Source organism: Myxocyprinus asiaticus, chromosome 30 (assembly GCF_019703515.2).
Source record: "Myxocyprinus asiaticus isolate MX2 ecotype Aquarium Trade chromosome 30, UBuf_Myxa_2, whole genome shotgun sequence".
In the NCBI taxonomy this organism is placed as follows: domain Eukaryota; kingdom Metazoa; phylum Chordata; class Actinopteri; order Cypriniformes; family Catostomidae; genus Myxocyprinus; species Myxocyprinus asiaticus.
Window position 1 is genome coordinate 37,475,462 of NC_059373.1, and position 23,751 is coordinate 37,499,212.

General features: G+C 41.9%; 1 protein-coding gene across 4 annotated transcripts in view; it reads left to right on the forward strand.

Moving 5' to 3' along the window:
* Positions 1 to 23,751, forward strand: part of LOC127420680 (regulating synaptic membrane exocytosis protein 2-like) — a 240,201-nt gene that overhangs the window by 169,040 nt on the left and 47,410 nt on the right. For 3 of the 4 annotated variants that reach the window (XM_051663141.1, XM_051663138.1, XM_051663139.1), the window contains 3 exons: positions 3,416 to 3,438; positions 14,553 to 14,692; positions 15,527 to 15,685. In XM_051663141.1, coding sequence (XP_051519101.1) covers positions 3,416 to 3,438; positions 14,553 to 14,692; positions 15,527 to 15,685 — 322 coding nt within the window. Of the gene's footprint in view, positions 1 to 1,069; positions 2,241 to 3,415; positions 3,439 to 14,552; positions 14,693 to 15,526; positions 15,686 to 23,751 lie in introns of those variants that run through there. The other variant, XM_051663140.1, reaches the window with a different exon arrangement.

Here is a 23,751-nt window from a genome sequence, read left to right on the forward strand (position 1 = left end):
TGATTCATTTCCTTAAATGGTCAGTAAACTGTTTACCTGTAATATTCTGGGTTCAGTACAAGATAAGCTCAGTCGACAGCATTTGTGGCATTTTCCACAGAAAATAACTTTGACTTGTTCCTCCGTTTATTAAAAAAAGAGCAAAAATCGAGGTTGCAGTGATGCATTTTCAATGGAAGTGAATGGGTCCGATATTTGGAGGGTTTAAAGGCAGAAGTGTGAAGCTTATAAGTTTGGTAACATTTTAGTTTAGGGATCAGAAATTAGACAGTAATTCATTACTAATAATTACACTTGTAAGTGACTAGTTAGGGACTTGTTTGGCATTATAAAGTATTTATTAATCTTTTATTGGCTGATTTCTTATTCTTGCTTTATAGCCCATTTATATTTGATTTTGTCATAACAATGAATGTCTTAGCTAAAAACAAAATATATCAATAGCTAGTATGATGCAAAATACATACTTTATAGGTTCTCAGTACTCTGTGTGAATGTGCAGCTTATAAGTATGAAATACATGTAGAATTCATGTATTATTTCAATAAAGCAGGGAAGGTTAGGGTTAGGTTTAGGGTTAGGGGTTGGTGTAGGGTGCTTTTAGGACTCTAAATAAACACAATAAACATGTTGATGCCCTATACTGTATGGTAGTATTTAATTAGGGGTGAAAATAGCATCTAACACTATTTGCCCTTAGTGCAAAGAGGATGCTTTTTGTTGCTATTTACACTAAGCATCAAAAGTCTCTGCCTTCTGCATTTATTTTATACTTATAAGTTGCACATTCACATAGTGTAATGAGAACCAATAAGAACTTACTAGCTATTGGTATCTTTTGTTTTTACCTAATAAGTTAATTGTTAGAAAAAAAAAAAAAAAAAAAAAAAAATATATATATATATATATATATATATATATATATATATATATATATATATATATATATATATATATATGAGGCTATTAGGCAAGGGTAAATCAAATCAAGGAACAAATGCCTAATAAATATCTTATAATTCCAAACAAGACCGTAACTCATCCCTTACAAGTACAATTATTAGTCAGTAATTACTGTCTAATTTCTGATCCCTAAAATAAAGTGTTACCATAATTTTATAAAAGGTCTTACACTATTTCTTCTGTTCGTGCATTATTTGAGCTGTAAAGCTGTTGCTATTGTCATTTCTATGGTTGTTTTAGGGTTTTAAGTTATACAGCATTACGTTGTCATGGCAAAAAAGTTTTAAAAGTGGATATAACTTTACACAGAAAAGGTTAGTTAGTGATTTTATCACACTGAAATCATGTGGTAATCAACATAATGCCACTGATGCTGTTGATTGAGCTTAACTTGTACTGAACCCGGAATATTCCTTTTATGCCATTTTGTCATTTACATTTAGAGGTCCAAACACTGAAGGTTTTGATTTGTCAAAGCGCTACGGAGTTACATGGCAAAAAAATATTTGGGCATGACTCATATTAACTAATCAACCTACTGTATATCTTCTAAATGCAAAGTCCAACTTAACAAAAATCTATAAACTTCAACATAAAGATTTTTTGAGGATGCATGCCCAATTCCATTCATGCCCATAACAAAAAAAAATAAAAAAAAAATAAAAAGAAATAAAAAAAAATTAATTACTCCGCCCAACTGTTTAATCCAGGAAGTTGGAATCTTGCATGCATCTTCTTTGGTTCAATTGCTTACATATTCTTCAATATAAGTTTTTTCTAATAACAATGGAACCGTAAGGGCTAGAACAAAAATTTACTCTGAAGCCTACAGTGGCCCCAAATCATATGGTCATGTGGATTTCTGACATTTATTTATTTATTTATTTATTTATTTATTTTAATCTACTTTTTCAAACTCCTCCTAGCCGTTTGTCTGGTTTTCACCAAATTTGGTATGTATCATCTTATTCAATTAATTTAATAGTTTAGAAGGTATATGAGCCAATACTAGGTGCTAGGTGGCGCTAGAACTTAAGACATACCTAACTGTGCAACTGCGATCAAGCAAGTTTAAGTTTGCCACCAAAACAATTGTATCCACAGTGTCCGTAGGATCTTTTCTTTCCAATTTTGCAACTTTGGTGATGTTCTTCTCTCATGTACTTCGACCCCGATGGTCACTGCTTGCGGTTATGTCTATTTTTTCTTTTGGATTATAATGAATGACCTTTCACTGAACTACAAAAGTGAGCACATCACTGAGTAGAAGAAGAACAGTAAGGATTTTTCAAAAAGTTTACTTTTAACCATCCAAAATACTGATTGTTGAGCTACAGTTTCCTAATGTTGAACAATGCTGATCATCTAATTTTATTCTGCTTCAGAATGTATTATTGAACGATAGAGTAAACATCTGTGTAAGGTGTCTTGTGTGTGTTGCTTTGGAATTTATTGGATGTAGGCCTGTATTTGTATTAAAGGAATAGTTCACCCAAAAATGAAAATTTGCTGATAATTTACTCACCCTCAGGCCATCCAAGATGTATCTGAGTTTCTTTCTTCATCAAAACAGAATTTAAAACTTTTAGGATTTCATTTCAGGCCTCCTCCTCCTCTAAACAATGCAAGTGAATGTACTCCATTTTTTGACGGTCCAAAATGCATATTTAGGGTGCATCAAAATAATCCACACAACTCCAGGAGACTTTTTAACTACAAATGTTTGCTTCCGTACATCTCTGTGACGCGCGCTCATGAGAGGGATGACGTAAGCTTGTTGGTAAGGTCACACGTGGAGGAGGAGGCAGGAAACGTGTCATTGTTTACAAGAGAAACTTGCACAGAGCACAGACCAAGCGCCGTTCACAAACCAAAACAGTCCAAAACAATTTCAAAACAATATAAAATAAAATAAAAAATTATTTCCAAATAATAATAATAAAAAAACAATGTAAAAAATGACGTGCTTCCTGACTCCTCTTCCACATGATGCGTGACCTTACCAAAGAGCTTACATCATCCCTCTCATGAGCGCGCGTCACAGAGATGTACAGAAGTGAACATTTGTAGTTAAAAAGTATATAAGTATTGTTTTGTTTCTCAAAATAATCAATCGTTTGCATTCAGAAGAACTTTATTTGTCGACTGGAGTCGTGTGGATTATTTTGATGCACCCTAAATATGCATTTTGGACCGTCAAAAAATGGAGTACATTCACTTGCATTGTTTAGAGGAGGATGCCTGAAATGAAATCCTAAAAATCTTAAATTCTGTTTTGATGAAGAAAGAAACTCAGATACATCTTGGATGGCCTGAGGTTGAGTAAATTATAAGCAAATTTTCATTTTTGGGTGAACTATTCCTTTAAAGAGCAATATTTAAACTATCAAGATCTATAGCAGTGTGTGCTGCATTTCATTACATCTAAACCCTGTCTTGTCTTTCCACACAGGTACTTTGAAGGATCCTTCAAAGGTATGTGTGTTTATCTTATTGCTTTGTTATTGAGTTTATTTCTTGTTTTCCAATGGTTTCTGTCCCTCTACAGTGAAGTAATTGTAATAACCTCAATGTTGTGGAACAGAGGAGGAGCTGTTTTTTTTTTTTTTTACAATAGCTTTTGTAATGCTTGCTTATAAGAAGCTTACATAAATCTATAGTGATGCTGTGGAGAGAAATCGTAAAATGTTGGTTTACCTGTTTAGGCAATATTTTGAGCAAATATACAAATGTGTCGTATGTCAGATGTTGATGTTTTTCAAAAATGTTACTGCAAGTCATTAATTTTGTTGTGTCCGACTTGAAATGAACCAGTTTGTATTTGTAATCGTTTATCAAAATGTAATTTCTTGTTCCACACTGGAGTCACCTAACATCAATGTAATAATAAGGGCCTGTCTAAGGATGTGTCAGTGTACACATGCATCAGACGGACACTTCTGGAGCCTCACTTTGGTTGCTTCTTGTCATAAACAACATTTTTATGTCACTGTGTCAAGTTAAACATAGTTCGAAACTTAGAAAAACACATCTCGAGATCCCTGCATTTGGAATTGTGCTCTGTCCAGCTGTGTTTGAAGAACGCATCCTCATCTGGTGCTGTCGCTAGTGTCAAGCAAGCCTGTGTGTGATTTGTTCTCTGTACTGCTGCGTGTTGCCTATACAGCTGGAGTTTCAATTACTGCCCTCTGCTGAAAACGTCCTGGTTACTTTCGTAACCTCCGTTCCCTGATGGAGGGAACGAGACGTTGTGTCGATGTAGTGACACTAGGGGTCACTCTTGGGAGCCCCAAACACCTCTGCTTTTTGAAAAAAGGCCAATGGGAATTGGCGAGTGGTATTTGCATGCCACTCCCCCGGACATACGGGTATAAAAGGAGCTGGTATACAACCACTCATTCAGGTTTTGTGCTGAGGAGCCGAGACAAGAACCCGGACATTTCAGCGGGTAGTTCAGTGATGTGGCAAGAGGGACACAACGTCTCATTCCCTCCATCAGGGAATGGAGGTTACGAATGTAACCAGGATGTTCCCTATCTGTTACTCACTCGACATCCCTCGCCCCTGGGTTGCCCGTCTCAGGGGTGCTTCGAAGCCTTCCTAGGGTTCTTGGTGGCCGGCTGTGAGACAGGTGGTGTCTGCTTCCTGTGGTGGGCTCCACAGCGGGGCCGGGCCGTGGGGGCGGGCTGTGCCGGAGCTGGTGCTGTTGCTGCAGGAGGACGAGCTGACGGGGTGCGTGGTCTTGAGCCGCGCCGGGGCAGGATGTGTTGATGGCCTCCGTCTGCTGCTTCACCGCCAAGAACTGCTGGGCAAAGTCCTCGAAGGTGTTGCCGAACAGGCCAACCTGGGAGATGGTGGCGTCAAGGAACCGTGCCTTATCAGCCTCTCTCATGTCGACCAGGTTGAGCCAAAGGTGGTGTTCCTGGACCACCAGGGTGGACATCGCCTGCCCGAGAGACTACGCCATGACCTTCGTCGCACGGAGGGCGAGGTCGGTCACCGAGCGCAGTTCCTGCATCAATCCCAGGTCAGAACTACCCTCGTGCAGCTCTTTTAGCGCCTTGGCTTGGTGTACCTGCAGGAGAGCCATGGCATGCAGGGCGGAGGTGGCTTGTCCAGCGGCAACGTAGGCCTTAGCCATCAGAGATGACATAAACCTACAGGCCCTGGATAGGAGCTTCGGGCACCCACGCCAGGTGGTTGCGCTCTGCGGGCACAAGTGCACCGCGAGCACCTTATCCACCTGGGGGAATCACCGAATACCATTTGGCCACCCCACCATCCAGGGTAGTGAGAGCAGGGGAGCTGAAAGATCGGGACCAGGTGGTAAAAGATGCCCCCCACGATCTTGTCAGTTCCTCATGCACTTCCGGGAAGAAAGGAACTAGGGCGGGGCGCAGCCGTGAGCGGCGCTCTGGGCCCAGGAACCAATCATTGAGCCGCAAGGGTTCAGGAGAGAGTGGAGGGTTCCACTCTAGCCCGACGCTCGTGGCTGCCCGGGAAAGCATGTCCGTCATCTCCGCGTCTGCCTGAGACTGGGTGACCATGCCCGAAGGGGGAAGCCCAGCCGAAGCCTCCACTTCAGAGTGGATGAGCCCACTCTCCAATGTTGCGCTTGATAACTCATCATCTTCCCGGGCCCCGAATAAGAGGTCGAACTTGCCCTGAGACGAGCCGGCGGTCTCATCCGAGAGCCCGACCGGGGCAAGCGAGCATGCTGAGGATTGGGAGGTCCATGGGGGGTTACCTGGCGGAAGTGGTCCCATTGGAGTCCCCAAATCGCCCCCAGTGCTAACCGACGCGGCCTCATACCCGTAGGTAGAAGGACCGAGGCGGGGAGCCGCTGGGGTGGCTTGCTTTCTTACGAAGGCAAGCTGCGACCGCAATGTTGCCATGGTCATGTTCTCGCAATGAGGACAAGACCCATCCATGAATGAAGTCTCCACGTGGGCAGCACCCAAACATGTCAGACAGCGATCGTGGCCATCAGAAGCAGAGAGGTAATGACCGTAACCAGGAATAACACACAAACAGAAAGGCATTTTAAAAAGATGTACCGTGTGTGCCGCTCTTTTAGAGTTTGAAAATATACTCTTTTTGATGTTCTGAAGTGCCCAGGGGTGATCTCTGCACTCCACGGGTGCAGAGGGGGAGAAGCCACTGAAATGCACCGTAAGATCCAGCAGATGAGGTGAATGAACTCGGCGGGTGAATTCAGCTCAATGAATAGAACCGCTCGGCTCTGAAGAGAAAATCTGAATGAGTGGTTGCATACCAGCTCCTTTTATACCCTTATGTCCAGTGGAGTGGCATGCAAATTCCACTCGCCAATTCCCATTGGCCATTTTTCAAAAAGCAGAGGTGTTTGGGGCTCCCAAGATTGACCCCTAGTGTCACTACAAAGACACAACGTCGAGTGAGTGACAGATAGGGAACAGGTTGTACTTCAAGCTTGAATCGCTCCGATGGTAGGAATATCCGCTATTGAGAAGAACGGGACTTCCGGTTAGGTAATGTGGTGTTAAGATGCACGGTGCCTGTGCTCTGCGTTATTTCGTGTTATCTTTTCACAATACACCCTATTTTAACGTCATAAGAAGCTATCTTATTTTTGTTGTAACTCATTCGCTGAGTCTTCAATTCAAATTGATGGTAAGCAGCATACTCAAGCTCAATACTCTCAGGCCATGAAAGCAGTAAAATGGCAGATACCAAGTCTGAATCCACACCTCTGACAATCGGGTCTCTAATCAAAGAACTAGACAAATTCAGAGAGGAAATGACTGAAGAGTCCGTCACTTTGTTAAACAGCTCCTTGGAACCAATTAGATCTTCCATCGACTCAATTGGTGCAACTTTGGAAACTCAAGCATCCACCATTAGCAAGATGGAAACAAGCCTCTCTGACCACAGTGATCGAATAACACAGCTAGAGTATGATGTAAATGCTCTGCAGTTAAAACTTGCATGTGTGGAAGAGAAAAATGTGGTGCTTAAAGCTAATGTGGAGGACCTGGTATCACACTCGAAATGTCAGAACATTCAGGTGTTGGGCCTGTCTGAGGGCATTGAATGGAAGAGCACAAGGGATTTTATGTCTAACCTGTTCATCGAATTACTCGGTGACTTTCTCTCTGAAAAACCCGAGTTGGATTGTGCCCATCACTGCCTGAAGCCCAAACACTGACCTGAGGAAAATCCACGTCCACTTATCATCAGATTCCACCGATACATTGTGAAAGAGACGGTCTTAAAATGGGCTAAAACCCAAAAGGACATTTCCTACAATGGCCATAAAATCAAGTTGTACAAGGACTCCAGCACAGCATTAGCGAGGAAGCGTGCGGCTTTCAACAAAATCAAGAGTGCTTTCTACAAGCAATGTGTGGTTTGGTATGCTTTACTCTGCTCGCCTTCGAGTCAGCTATAATGGGACAGAGCAGTTTTTCGACTACCCCAAGGCAGCGGAGACATTCTACTGTCAGAACTTTCCTAAGCAGAAAACGGACTAATGTTGCTGCACCTTTGAATTGAAAGACGTTGTATGTAGAAATCATCAGATAAGAATCTTCGTAACTTAATTTAACGGTTGTTCAGAGATTGTATTTTGAATAATTATTAATCGCTCTACATACGCATCTTGACTGTTACATGGATATTTCAGACCCTCCCCCTTTTTCTCCCAAAATCCTTTTTTAAGTAATTTGAGGCCATTATATTGTCTTACATTTGGGCTGGTAAGCCCCCACGGGTGCGAAATGCAACTCTTCAGAGGACCAAACAAGATGGAGACCTTGCTCTTCAGGGCTCCAGACTGTGACTAAAAATAATTGATTGTGACAATAATGTAAAATCTATTCGCCACTGGCGACAGTGTTGTTGTGTGCGTTCATATGCGGTTTCATCAGATATCATCTTGTAAGTTATTGAATATATTTTTAGAACGTGCACCACCAGTGTGTCTCGCGCTGCTTTTCACCCCTTCTGTTTCTGACGAGCTCGCTGCACCGCACGCAACAACAAACCCAGCACGAAAGAGTCATGAACAAATTACTCTTTTGAACCGGATCTTTTTCATGAATCACCTGAAAAGAACTGAGGGTTTGAACTCAGGAGCTCAGGTTAACAGTTTGAATCAGATTCACTTTCTCATTTCAGCCATCAGTGAGCTCACATCTGGGAGCAAAATAAGAGTCCCATGTGTATTTCGGGTTTCTTTATAATTAAAAGTCCTGTATTGTGTACCACTTTTTTCTTCTTCTGGTAACATGGTGGGCTGGGAGGGTGTAACACAGACTCAGAAGAACTAAGGTTTAGATCCATGTGCGGTTTATTAATAAAAGTGCAAATCATAAACAGACAAGCACGGTAAATCTCCAGCAATGGAACAGCATAGACAGATCAGAGATGTGGTCATAAACAGGTGAGGTTCAGGGCATCCAGTTAAACAGACATAATCAAAACAAGACTTCGCAAAGAGTTGAGTTAGTGTAGTGCTTAAATAGTCATCGGAACTGGGAACAGGTGTGGGAGTAATCAGTCCAGGTAGGCATGCTGTGAAGTGTAGTTCCTGAAGCTTTCAGAACTCGAGTGAGAGAGATCTCTGGTGGTGAGTGGAGGAAGTCCTTGAGTTTGTGAGAGGCTCCTGACACTAAGAGGTATTCGACGCCGGGGTCTTCCACGGGGTCGAGGGGCAGGTCTTTCTGGATGTGTCCTGTGGAACTCAGTGGTGAGTGTGGGGTCAAGAATATCATCAGCATTGACCCAGGACCACTCTTCCGGACCATACCCCTCCCAGTCAACCAAGTACTGAAGAGAGCGACCTCGATGTCTGGAGTCTAGGAGTTCTCGGACCAGATAGGCCTCCTCGCCATCCATGATAATGGGCGGGGGTTTAGGATCATCTATCTCCTCCTCCTCCCTCGGGCCACCAGCGGGTTTGAGCAGTGAAACATGAAAGGTGGGAGAAATGCGATAGTTAGAGGGTAGTTGGAGGCGATAAGATACTGGAGTGATCTGTCTTAGAATTTTGAAAGGTCCCACATACCTGGGGCTGAGTTTCCCACATGGTAGATGGAGGCGTAGATCACGTGTTGAGAGCCAAACCCATTTACCTGGTGTGTAGGTGGGATTGGGGCATCGATGACGACCGGCCTGTTCCTTCTGTCTCCTAACTGCCCTTTGGAGATGGATTTGAGCTTGGTCCCACACCTCCTCGCTCTGCCATAGCCAGTCGTTGATGGCCGGTAGCTCTGTGGGTTCTCCTGACCAGGGGAATAGAGGGGTTTGAAAGCCCAGCACACATTGATAGGGAGTCATGCCCGTGGACGATTTCAGAAGAGAGTTCTCGGCATACTCTGCCCACAGCAGGTACCGGCTCCAGTCAGCTTGGTTCTGGTGACAATACATTCTCAGAAAGTGAGTGATCTCCTGGTTTAAGTGTTTGGTCTGGCCATTCGATTGTGGATGGTATGCTGACGTGAGGCTTATGTTAAAGTTGAGTTGTTGAAAGAAAGCCTTCCAGACCTGAGATGTAAACCATGGACCCCTGTCGGAGACGATGTCATCAGGCAATCCGTAGAAGCGAAACACCTGATGCAGAAGATGATCCACGGTCTCGAAGGCTGTGGGCAGCTTAGGCAGAGAGATTATACAACATGCTTTGGAGAACCGATCAATAACAGTTAGAATGACTGTATTACCTTGGGAGACAGGGAGATCTGTGAAGTCGATGGCATTATGAGACCAAGGTAGATGGGGAATAGGCAGAGGTTGGAGGAGTCCTGCAGGAAATTGCCTGTAGGACTTGTTAGTTGCACAGGTGGGACAGTTGTTGACGTAGGAGATGGTCTCAGCCTGCATAATGTTCCACAAGAAATGATTCCGAAGCAGTTGAAGTGTGGCTGCGATACCTGGGTGTCTGGAACTGGTGGTGGAATGAACCCATTGTAAGGTCCTCTCCCGAAGGAGCTGTGGTACATAGGTCTTATCAGGAGGACAGTCAGGGGGAATTGGGTCCTGAATCTGAGCTTGGGCAATCTCGGTCATGATATCCCACTGGACAGGAGCCAGGATTAGTGACATGGGAATGATGGGTTCCGAAGTCTGGACCTGGGTATCAGACTCAAACTGATGAGAGAGTGCATCGGCCTTGGAATTCTATGTACCAGGACAATATATAATGGTGAAATTGAAATGGGTAAAGAACAAAGCCCAACTTGCTTGCCTTGGATTCAGTCTTTTAAGTATTCGAGGTTTCGATGGTCAGTAAGCACAAGGAAAGGGTGTCTTGCCCCCTCCAGCCAATGTCGCCATTCCTCGAGAGCTGCTTTCATAGCCAGTAATTCCCGGTTTCCCACATCATAGTTTCGTTCTGCAGGAGATAACTTACAAGAGAAATAAGCACAAGGATGAAGTTTAGGAGGCGTACCATGTCGCTGTGAGAGTATGGCACCGATTCCAGAGTTGGAAGCATCTACTTCCACTGTGAACGGGGTATTGGGGTCAGGATGATGCAGAATGGGAGTGGAGGTGAAGCGAAACTTCAAGTTCTTCAAGGCCTGGAGGGTTGTTGTAGACTAACACAGCTTGGTGCCCCCTCCCCTTATCATAGATGTCAGTGGGGCAGTGCCTGAACTGAAACCCCTGATGAAGCGCCTGTAGAAACTGGTGAATCCTAGGAAGCATTGCAACCAATTTAATACTGCACGTACCTTGATGTCGTCCATGGCAACCCCCTCTGAGCTGATGACGTAGCCTAGGAATGACACAGAAGTTTGATGGAATTCACATTTCTCGGCTTTGGCTTAGAGTTGGTGGTGGATTAGATGCTGAAGGACAGCTCTGACATGGGTGATGTGTTCCTCCGGGAGTTCGAGTAAATGAGGATATCGTCAATGTCACAATTACCCACTGGTTCAGCATATCTCTGAACACATCATTTATGATTGACTGCAACACTGAAGGACTATTAGCCAATCCGAAAGGCATGACTAGATATTTGTAGTGGCCACTGCTGGTGGAGAATGCTGTCTTCCATTCGTCCCCCTCCCGGATGTGTATGAGGTTGTAGGTGCTGCGAAGATCGAGCTTGGTGAAGTACCGTGCGGTACGTAACTATTCAAGTGCTGCTGGAACCAGAGGTAAAGGATAACGAAACTTTACCATTATGTCGTTGAGAGCGCAGTAATCGATGCATGGACAGAGCCCACCATCCCTCTTGCCAACGAAGAAGAACCCAGCTGCCGCGGGTAAGGTAGATGGTCGGATGAAGCCCTTTGCCAGTTCCTCCTCAATGTAGTTTTTCATAGCCTCAGACTCAGGTTCAGACAAAGGAAAAATCCTCCCTCATGGCAGTGAAGTGCTGGGCAGCAGTTCAATATCACAGTCACTGGAATTGTGTGGAGGGAGTTGAGAAGCCTTGGCCTTACTAAAGGCTTCGATGAGGTCATCATACTCAGAGGGTAGGTTGAGCTCTGATGTGAAGTCCTCCGTGACAGTAGTGGTTCCGATGGTAACAGGTGAAATCGGATTAAGACAGGTGGTGAAACAGGTTGCGTCCCACCAGGAAATTTGCCCCTCATGCCAAGAGATTTGTGGGTTATGTTGTTGAAGCCATGGTAATCCAAGTATTACAGGGTTGAGTGGCGACTGAATGACGAAGAGGTGTGTCCTCTCTGTGTGAATCGTGCCAACTTGGAGAGTGATGTCTGTAGTGGTGTGATGAATGTGGCCGGTCCCCAGAGGGTGTCCATCTAACGCTGCCATTGCCAAATGAGATTCACAGGGGATAAGTGGTATCTCGAACCTCTTGGCTAACCCTTCATCAATAAAATTGCCTGCGGCACCAGAATCAATCATGGCTTGAGTAGTAATAATATTCTGAAAACCCATTATAGTGACAGGCACCTTAATATACGAAGAAGAGAACAGTGGAGTCATGACGTTACTCACCGCCGGTTTAGATGATTGGGTTGGCCATAATGGACAGGTAGCTCGAAGATGTCCGGCCTGACTGCAATACAAACAGAGACGTTGCTTAATGCAGCTTTCTCTCTCCTCCGTCATCAGATGAGCGTACCCGATCTGCATGGATTCTATTTCACCTGTGTTGAATGTGGTCTGTGCAGTGACAGTAGGGGAGAAGAATGGCAAGATCAATAAACTGGTCCCTCATCACGGCATGCCAGCTCAGATTGAAGCGCCGGGTTGAGTCCTCTTCAGAACAGTAGTTTGAGTGTGTCCTCTACCCACACTGTCTGAGCAGCGAGATTGTGAAATGAAAGCAGAAACTCGGCAGCGGTGTCTTTCCCCTGAAGGAGTGAGAGTAACAGCTCGCCAGCGTTCCTTCCTCCCTCTGGGTGCTCGAACACTTCTCGGAAGCGCTGGAGGAAATTATTGAAAGTGGTGAACCTCGCCCCTTCATTAGACCATATGGCGGTAGCCCAGTCCAGAGCCCTTCCAGTCAACAAGGAGCAAACAAAAGAGATGTGACTGTCCTCAGTGGGATATAGCATGGGTTGTTGCTTCACAAACATCGAACATTGCATCAAAAATCCATTGCACTTAGATGATGTTCCATTAAACTTTTCCAGGAAAGCAAGTTGTGGGTTGGTAGTGAAGGTGTTTGGAGAGGAAGGGTCATTTACCGGAGTGGGTTGAGATGCCTGTGGTGGTTGTTCCGGAGCTGGAATGTGGAGGTTTTGTAAAGCCTTTACTAATTCCTCTGTTAAAGTAGTCAGCCGGGTGAGCTGTTGCTGATGAACCACCAACACATTTGCTTGAGCGGAAACCTCAGTAGACAATTGAAGGAGCGCTGCTGGATCTGTAGTTGGCGAAGTCTTCTGTAACACAGACTCCGCAGGACTGAGGTTTAGATCCATGTGCGGTTTATTAGTAAAAGTGCAAATCATAAACAGACAGGCAGGGTCAATCTCCAGCAATGGAACAGCGTGTAGACAGATCAGAGACGTGGTCATAAACAGGCAAGGTTCAGGGCAGGCAGCAAACAATCAAAGTAGAAATCCAGGTAAACAGACTTAATCAAAGGCAGGCAGCAGAGACTCAAACGATGGGTAAACAGGCAGGAATCAAACACAGGCAGTAACAACAGTATAAATGCTCAGAAATGTCAGCTAGGCAAAACAAGACTTCGCAAAGAGTTGAATTAGTGTAGTGCTTAAATAGTCATCGGAACTGGGAACAGGTGTGGGAGTAATCAGTCCAGGTAGGCATGCTGGGAAGTGTTGTTCCTGAAGCTCTTAGAACTCGGGTGAGAGAGACCTCTGGTGGTGAGTGGAGGAAGTCCTTGAGTTCATGACAGAGGGGTAGATAGGGATGTTCTGTTTGTATACTTGCAAAATTATGTAAATGAAAATATGCATAAGTAAAAATTGAAAATTGCAAACTAATTTTGAAATCTGCTTAATAAAAACTATTATATAAAAAACATGATTAATTGCGCTAATTATTTTACGCATCATTTTTTATATAATTAATCACACTGAATTAACATGTTAAATCAACAGCCCTAGTAATAATAATAGTTAAGGCAATAATAGTAAATAATGATACATTTGAAAAACATATTTAGATGTAGGTGGTGTGGTGTTTCTCCACAATCCACTGCAAACACATTCAGATCTTCCATTCTGGAATTTCATGATTCAATCAAATCTGGATGGATAAAAGTCCTGCCCTACATCTTCACTTTACATCACTTTATAGAAGCAAAATGGGTTGCAAATGCTGTTTCATGTTTACTTTAATATTTAAAATTCGAGCAGGATTTTTAAACAAAGAGATTTTGATGTGAGCATAGCTATGTGATCAGACATGGCAAATTTAGGAGCCAAACAAAATTTCTTATCACGGGACGCTTTAATGGTCATAAGTGGTTAGGAAAAAAAAAACATGGATTAACAATGACAACATAGGATTTATAATTTGTTGCTTTATACACTCGCACTTGGTTAGGACACAGTGTAAGAGCCGTAACTTCAGAGACTGTCTAAAGATCTGGCAAGCTGTTTTTTGTGGTTACATAAAGCGTCAAGTATCTGTCAAGACTGTGTTCTTGAGACGCTGCTGAAATGTACCATCACGACTGATGTTCTGGGTACTAGAGATGGAAGAGAGGCTGAGTACTGTGAATCCTACCATTATATAATGTGCTGTTCTCACACAGTGAAGGCATGCAGGTCCTGTTTGCCATAATTCTTTCATATGTCAAACAGCTTACCTGCGAGTTTGTCCTGTTTCCTCTTTTGTGCAGTGACACCAGTTATATAAAAGCTGTTTGGGATAGACTTGTTAAGTTTATTGTAATTTATGAGAGCAGTTTGTGTGTTCTGGACTATGACACCTTTGTGGCTCCTCTAAACATTTTCAGTTATTAGTTCTGTTCCAAAACTTAGTGAGCTCCCTTCTTAGACAGCATTCTTTGGAACGGAGCTATTATGACAGCGGCAAGTTGTCTGTCTGATGCTAAATCTAAAGGGAAAATGAAATATTTTTAGTTATTGTTACTTCTGGTTGGAACAAAATTTTATTGTAATAATCTGCATTGCTTTTTTTTTTTGTTCTCGCAGCGTGGAATAGACAGTCTCTCTATGAGGTCATCGGACAGTGATGTGAGTGACGTGTCCGCTATGTCGAGTGCATCTCGTCTTAGCAGCACGAGTTACATGTCTGTCCAATCAGAAAGAACGCGTGCCAACCGCAGAATCAGGTAGGCACACACTAAACCCCTGAAACCCATAGATTCATCCTCATGGGTAAAACCCTCTGAGCACTTTACCAAAGTTCAAAGTGTGCTTCCGGTGAGTTCATGTTTGGCTCAAGCTGTTTACCATGTGAACCAAACCACTGAACTCTTAATTGTGCCGAGAGTGTGTTTACCAATGGCTGAAATGACAACAGATGGTCACATAGTGGCCCTAAAACATATGTGGACAGTAAGCCACACTTAAAAATGTATGGATGTCTTTGCATTAGATGACAGCACATAAAACCAAGCAGCAAGTGTTTGAAAGAAAGAGTTTTTTTAAGCAAACATTTCACAAAAATAAGTTTTGGTCACTCTGGTTGGTAAACTTCAGTTAAACATGCCCATAATTCATCTGTGTGATCTTGAGGGGAACTGATTTCATACAAAAATCACCTTGGTGAAAAAGTCATATGCAACTTGCTTTAATATTTTATTTAATATAATGATATTCTGACAGTTTTTAACTGTGGGCACTTAACAGAAACAGGAAGACACAAGTCTGAGCCTCATGTCTCAAGATCTCATGTCCTAAATTGCCATAAACATGACTACACCTTAATTTTTGGAATTGATAACTAGTTAAACTTTCACCTAAAGTTAAATACTTTCATACTGTTATTTTGTTGCTTTCTTATGGATTCCTTTAATTTTCATCATCTTAATATCTGCCGAGCTCATGGCTGTATCTTCTTTGTCTTTTCTATCCTGCATGCCTCCTTTCATGATGTCATGGCATGGTTTATGTGTATTTGTGTGACTGCCTGCCTGTCCATGGGCACATCTGTGTATGCTCAGCCATGTGGAAGCCCTTAATAGTCAGGGTGAGGAGGGGACTGTAGTGGTGGAAGAGCAGGTGGAAGCAGTGAAAGGAAGTGCTCTAGGGGCAGGACAGGAAGGGGAGGCAGGTGAGGCTGTCGAGAACCCAGAGCAGGAAGAAGAGGAGGAACCTAAGAGGTTAGCTATAGAGAACAGCATCTCGTAACACTGACTAGTGACCTCCAGCTAAAGTCCATGGCCTAGTGTCCTCCAACTAATGTCCTCTAGTAGGTGTCCTCGAACCAGTGTCCTCTAACTACAGTCAATCACTTAGTGTCCCCATCTAGTGTCCTCTGTCAAGGGTCAACCAACTAGTGTCCTCCAACTAGAGTCCATCACCTAGTGTCCTCTAGCTTGTGTCCTCCAACTTGTGTCCTCCAGCTAGATTCCATCGCCTAGTGTCCTCTAGCTTGTGTCCTCCAATTAGTGTCCTCCAGCTACAATCCATTGCCTAGTGTCCTCTAGCTTGTGTCCTCCAATTAATGTCTTCCAGCTAGAGTCCATCGCCTAGTGTCCTCTAGCTTGTGTCCTCCAACCAGAGTACACCAACTAGTTTGCTCTAGCTTGTGTCCTCCAAAAAGAGTACGTCAGCTAGTGTTCTCAAACTAGTTTCCTCTAACTACAGTCCATGACTTAGTGTCCCCATCTAGTGTCCCCTAGCAAGGGTCCTCCAACTAATGTCTTCCAGCTAGTGTCTTTCAACTAATGTCCTCTACCTTGTGTCCACCAACTAGTGTCTTCTAACTAGTGTGCTCTAGCTTGTGTCATCCAACTAGTGTCCTCAAGTTAGGGTCCTCCAACTACTGTCTTCCAGCTAGTGTATTTTAACTAATGTCCTCTAGCTAGTGTCCTACAACTAGTGTACAGAGGCCATCGCCTAGTGTACTTCAGCTAGTGTCATCCAGCTAATGTCCTCTAGATTGTGTCCTCCAACGAGAGTACACCAATTAATGTCATCCAACTAGTGTGCTCTTGCTTGTGTCCTCCAACTAGAGTCCATCAACTAGAGTCCTCCAGCTGGTACACTACAACTAATGTCCTCTAACTAGTGTCCTCTAACTAGTGTCCTCTAGCTGGTGTCCTCCAACTATAGTCCATTGCCTAGTGTCCTCCAGCAAGTGTCCTCCAGCTAGAGTCCACCAACTAGTGTCCTCCAGCTAGTGTCCTCCAACTAGGGTTGCAGTGGTATACCGGTTTCACGGTATACCACGGTATGAAAATTGATGGTTTTCATACCATGTACATTTGTTTATCTACGGTATTGAGAAAAAAATGCAACCGGATGGAGAATTTCACTTGCACGTGCGCATCTCCATTCCTCCTCGACTGCCTGTCAGACTTGCCAACTTGCGCCACACACATGCAGTGGAGAAAATGTCAGAGAGAAGGTGAGGGGGTCTGACATAAGTGAGTGTGTGTGTGAGTTAAAGCAGTGCTTCTCAACTGGTGGGTCGCAGGTCTATTCGGACTGCGTCGCGGACAGCAGGGAAAGAACAATGCCATGGTTTTCCCATTGAAGATATATCGGCGGCCGCCCAAGTGATAGCCTATTTAATGATAATCTCGCAATCAGCTAAAGGCTTCTCATCTGCACTTTCGCACAAGTGTAACGGAACCAGCTCGCAGTCATGATATGCTCTTCTCTCTGGTGCGTGCGTGCAACAACCGGGCTTCCCTTGATATTGCGGCGCTCAGACCTCAAAACTGATGTGACCAATTTCAATTCTAGTAAGACTTTTCTAGTTTAAAGCGTTATGGAGGAAGTCAAGTCGAACCTCTCAAACAGTAGGCAGCCCTGACATGCCAAACAGCACTGAGGAGGAAAAGAGCAACACTGTGCTATGTGCTAATTTTTCTTTTTCATTATACATCATCACCTTTACAAAATTGTTTCACGATTTTACATGAGTAAAAGTAACTGTTATATTTTGACAAAATGTTATAGTTTCATATGAAATAATCTAAAGGTAGAATCTATTAGACCTCATTTTATATCAACAGTGGCAGTTGTAGTTAAAGTTTCAAGATGTGTTTCAGCTAGTACTTATTTTTTCATAAATACTATAATTTGTTATTATTATTACTATTATTTAAGAATAGCTACATTGACCTAACCATGGTAATGAGGAGCCTTTCCTCCTGTGTAATATATATGTTCTGTTTGAATTATGTTTGAAATTAGGAAAAAAACAGGATAATAATGGGCTCATATAAGTAAATATGCTCTTCAATTTTTAAAAGGGGGGAGAGAAAACTTACTGTTGCTTTTGTTGTTGACGTCAACAACAAAAATAATGTCACTTGATGCATGTCCTTGTACTTGAAAACCATGAACAAAACTATGCAACATAAAAGGAAATGCGACCCTGGATACATTAAATACAGTTAACGTTTTTACTATGGTGGGTCACCACTTGATTTCCAATGTAAAATCTGGGTCCCGAAGCAAAACCAGTTGAGAACCACTGAGTTAAAGGTACAGACAGGAGCAGTCTGGCTGCGCTGTCGCGCACCTACAGTATATGTTAATTATTAATAATCATAGGACATTACTTTAAAAGCTCACACAGCTGATGTTATTTTTCATTTAGTAGTTAATTTAACACGCTATGCTAACATGTAAACTAACATGCTTTAATTATATAACATGTTATAGTTACATGCTATTTTATCATGTTTATAATTCAGTTTATTATTATAATTCTTCAAAACTGTTAGCTTTCTTATTTATTCTATTTATTTTAATATTTTCAAAAGGGAGACTTTTTATTACACATACAACCATTAAAAAAATGGTTTCAAGTTTCAATTATAATAAATAATTTGTTCAACCAAAAACTTTCACTCCTTCATTGTAGGGTCATTGTAACTGGTAATAATAATTGTGTAATACCGTATACTGTGATACCGTGAAACCGTGATATTTTCTGAGACAGTTATCATACCGTGAAAATCTCATATCATTGCAACCCTACCTCCAACTAATGTCTTCTAACTAGTGTCTGTTGGCTAGTGTCCTCCAACTAGTGTGTTCTGGCTAGTGTCCTCCAACTAGTGTCTGCTAACCATTGTCCATCAATTAGTGTCTTCCAACTAGTGTTGTCCAACTAGTGTCCTCTAGCTGTTGTCCTACAACTAGAGTCCATTGCCTAGTGTCCTTCAGCTAGAGTCCACCAACTTGTGTCCTCCAGCTAGTGTCCACCAACTAATGTCTTCTTACTAGTGTCCTTCAACTAGTTTCATCTGGCTAGTGTCCTCCAACTAGTGTCCGCTAGCCAGTGTCCATCGATTAGTGTCCTCCAACTAGTATCATAGAACCAGTGTCCTCTAACTTGTGTCCTCCAAATAGAGTCCACCAACTAGTATCTTAACTGTGCTAGTGGCCAACTAGTGACTTAACCTAACTCATCCTAATCAGTTGAAATGCTTTAAAGTTGCTCAAACACTTGAATTAATTTATACTGAGATTAAATGTAGTCATCACCAGTGGTTTATCAGCATATTTGTTGTGTAGCTTCTGTTCATTGGCAGGAATTTAGTTCAAATAAACAGAGAAGATCAGAGAGTCTGCAGTCTTACAGAGCCAGAGTTTTGACAATGCAGCTTATTCTGGCCATTTTACATATTGTAGAATGATTTTTACATTGTTTGTTTTATGTATCACAGCAGCTTCCTGGTGAAATGTACTCTAGAGTTGCTACAACAACAATTACTTTTATTCACTTTAAAACAAATCTTGAGCAAAACGGCAGATTATCGGTGCATAAACTTTTCGCCCTGTTCCTCACACAATACTGTCATATGACATCTAAAGACTTTTACTATAGCGCATGACTTGTAAGGCAATATGTTGTAATGTTTGCATTACATAACCAACTACATTTACAAGTGTATTCAGTGCAATCCTACAATCAAGTTGTGCAGTAGCTAAACTGATATTGTTGCACTTACAATGCAAATGACCAATTTCCTGAATAGCACTCAAGTCGACACTTGAAACAAAAGTGTCATAGAAGCACCAAAACATTTCTGTTTTTCATTTCACATTTGCTTTTATGACACTATCGTCAGGTTTAAGGTTTAGGGATGGGAGGTAGGTTTTGTTGATATAGAACTTGATAGAGCATTAACCTTTAAAACCTCATCTGTTTGGGAGAACATTTAAAGGCCCCGATAAACTCACGGCAAAGTTCTTCATTCTTCACTCAGAGCAAAAAATAATTTTGAAATAGCTGAGCAATAGTATATTGTTTGCAAACGTTCAGACACTGGCCATGCCATTGGGGGAGGCGTTTAGAGGAGCATTTAAATATGAGGACGCTCAAGACTACATGTAAAACCTTAACTAATGTGACTTTAAAATGTGTTATCATTCTATGAGTAGAATTTACTTGAGATCAGGAAAAGAAACTGTTTTAACCACTCAAAGATGATTTAAAATAATGTATATTCAGTAGATTATGAGTCGTTTGTAATGTTTACCTCTTGTATTCATAGCGCCAGTGCTATACCATAAGATGTGCCGGTTACATTGTGTTATTATAATTTATAGAGACACTGATACTACTACTGATACACTGATAAGATGGGTGTATAAAAGAGTGTTAATGGACAGAATGATGATAGGCATATTTCCCTTTGGGCAGATGTGTGAATGGCCCATACCTAGTTCAGTTAAAGTAAGCCAGAAAGGGAACCAGCTGAAAATGACCCCAGTTCTTTTGGTGTTTACAATGTAAGTGGACTCCAGATAGAAACCATCGAAGAGGAACCAGTTTATTTTTTATTTTTTTGGTCCTCTTAGTGTTGTATGAACCATACCTAGTTCAGTTAAAGTAAACCAGAAAGGGAACCAGCTGAAAATGACCCCAGTTCTTTTGGTGTTTACAATGTAAGTGGACTCCAGCTAGAAACCATCAAAGAGGAACCAGTTTCTTTTTTTGGTCCTCTTAGTGTTGATGTGGTCTCAGACCCAGTTGTTGTTCACACCACAACTCCTTAAGAACTCAGACCCCATTGCAGCTGGTGCAGTCACGATAATAAAAAAAATAAAAAATAAAAAAAAATTGGCTAACAATAAATTGTCATACATATAATTGTACTTATGAAAATAGTCATAGGAATTGTCTAAATAAACATACACCTTTGGTAATAATTTATTCACATTTAACTTGGAATCATATAATAAAATAGGGTGATTTCTTTCAATGCTTTAAAAACAAAAATATTGCACAGGGATAGAATGACATGAAAAATAATATTCTAAATGTTATAAAATTGTCAAATACTTAAAAATATGTCTCTCTTTTGGCCAATTTTACATTTACACTGTTTTAAAAGGGATAGTTCACTCAAAAATGAAAATTCAGTCATTGTTTACTCACCCCTGTGTTGTTATAACTCCATTTGACTTTCCCTCTTTTTCTTAACACAAAGGGAGAAATTGTGAAAAAATGTTGCGCTCAGTGATGTCATACAATGGCAGTTTATGGTGACCACCTCTTCAAGCTTCAAAAGGATGCAAAAGTATAATTCAGAAGTCTAATAAATTATTGTATGTGACTCACGATAGTTATGAAAACATACTATGAGGTTTGGTAAGAAACAAACCGAAGTCTAATGTATTATTTAGTGAAACTCTTGACCGACCATTGCTCTCCTCTGCGCGTTAACATCCTGCTGGTGAAATGTGACTTTCAAGCAAAAACGCGTTTTGTTTATCTAAAAACAGGTCTGCCACAGTGATACTATAGAATAAAACACAGCTGCACACAAACCAGAGAACTGAACTAACAAAACATGTCTGAAGAGTTGTAGTCCAAGAATAAATGCATTTATATGCCCAGCCTTATTTTTTTTTAACTGGAGTATTCAATCAAACAGAGAGATGTTTGTGGAATGTCTGTCACTTGTTCTCCATTTTGAACCTCCATCTGAAAGAGCGAAACCTCAGCGAAACATTCGATAGGTGTTACATTTTTGGACAAAATCAAGTAGTTTGTAACTGTCTCATGATATGCTTGCTTCAATATACTGTAATAAGAAAGTTTTTGAACCAGTGCCAGTTCACCCCGCCCGATGCTGAAATAGAAACCAAGCGAATGACAGACTGTACCATCATTTGTCACTGCTAATTAGGACAAAAACTCTGATTAACATAGAAAAGATACCTTTTATCGCATGTCGTTTGCCGTCAGGTTAGGACACGTGTGACTGTAGCTCTCTTCAGCCTTCTCTCTCTATGGCTGCATCCAAAAAATGGAAAATGCTGCCTTTGGAGGCTGTATACAGAGGTTTGATGAAAGTAAGGTGCTTTTCAAACTGCCCAGAGACCAGTTCCCGTAAGAGTTCCATTCATTCAGGGGGCCTGGGTAGCTCAGCGAATTAAGACGCTGACTACCACCCCTGGAGTCACGAGTTCGAATCCCAGGGCGTGCTGAGTGACTCCAGCCAGTTCTCCTAAGCAACCAAATTGGCCTGGTTGCTAAGGAGGGTAGAGTCACATGGGGTATAATGTGTGGTTCTTGCTCTCGGTGGGGCACGTGGTGAGTTGTGAATGGATGCTGCGGTGGATGGCATGAAGCATCCACATGTGCTATGTCTCCGCAGTAACATGCTCAACAAGCCACGTGATAAGATGCATGGGTTGACGGTCTCAGACGCGGAGGCAACTGAGATTCATCACCCGGATTGAGGCGAGTCACTACACCACCACGAGGACTTAGAGTGCATTGGGAATTGGGCATTCCAAATGGTGGAGAAAAAGGAGAGAAAAAATTAATAAATAAATATAAATATAAAGAATTCCATTAATTCACAAACACTGTTGGTTAAGCTGATTAACTGATTACATTTTTGGATGCAGCCTATCTCTATCAGTTTGACTGAGTACTCTGGCAAAAAAATAAAAATAAGGCTGGGCATATAAATGCATCTATTCTTCGACTACTGTTCAAACTCATTCATAATTCATACATGTATTGTAAGTTTGGTTCTCTGGTTTGTGTGCAGCTGTGTTGTGTTCTGTTATTTAGTATCGCTATGGTGGACCTGTTTTTAGATAAACAAAACGCGTTTTTACTTGAACGCCCAATTTCTCCAGCGGGCTGCATGAACTACTGGTCTTGTGCAGTCTCGTGAACATGCAAAGAGGAGAGCAACGGTCGGTAAACAGTTCCACTAAATAATACATTAGACTTTGGTTTGTTTCTCACCAAACCTTATCGTATGTTTTCATAACAATCATGAGTCTCATGGAAATTTCTTAGACTTCTGAATGATACTTTTGCATCCTTTTGAAGCTTGAAGAGGTGGTCACCATAAACTGCCATTGTATAACATCACTGAGCATAATGTTTTTCACAATTTCTCCCTTTGTGTTAAGAAAAAGAAGGAAAGTCATATTGAGTTATAACAACACAGGTGTGAGTAAATAATGACTGAATTTTCATTTTTGGGTAATTAAAACACTTTAATGAAAAGGTGCACGCATCATAACGCTAAATTTCACATGCTCTTCAGAAGCTGCTTTGAGTGTTGCCGGTTTAATAGAAATGCTGACTGGAAAGTGAGGCACAACGTGGTTATGGTACTCATGGTATTTCTAGATTCACTTAAAATTATTAGGACAGTAGAATGTGATTGGAATTTGAAGTACACAATAACTGCGGTTAGATCAGATAATCTAGATCAGGCGATTATGTAATGCAGCTATTGTATGTATGGCAAGCTTTGAGGTACTTATGTCACAACGAAATACAAAGTGGACTGGTGCCTCTTCGCCTTCTCCTCCTGAGGTGATCTGAGTATGGTTCGTTTTTAGGACCCTTTAGGGGTGTCTGATATCATTTGGGTTGTTCACATATACACGTTATATTGCTCTGAGACCATTTGGAGGGCTCAAATAAACTAGGTGTGAAAACGCCCTGATAGTATTTGAGTAGATTTGGTTTCTTTTGTAGACTAAAAAACTGCATGACATGTTCTTGGAAAATCTCTCTACACGAACGATCGTATAGATATAGGTAAGTTCGCACCAGCTCGCTAATACTGTAACTCTGCAAGCTGGTGTGTTCATGTTGACTGACCTTGACTGACTGAACAACGTAACTGGAACTAGCTGTCGGCTAATGATGGGAAGATCGGATCGTTTTACTGACTTGAATCTTTAAGTCTCATTCAGCAAAATGAACGAATCTTTATTC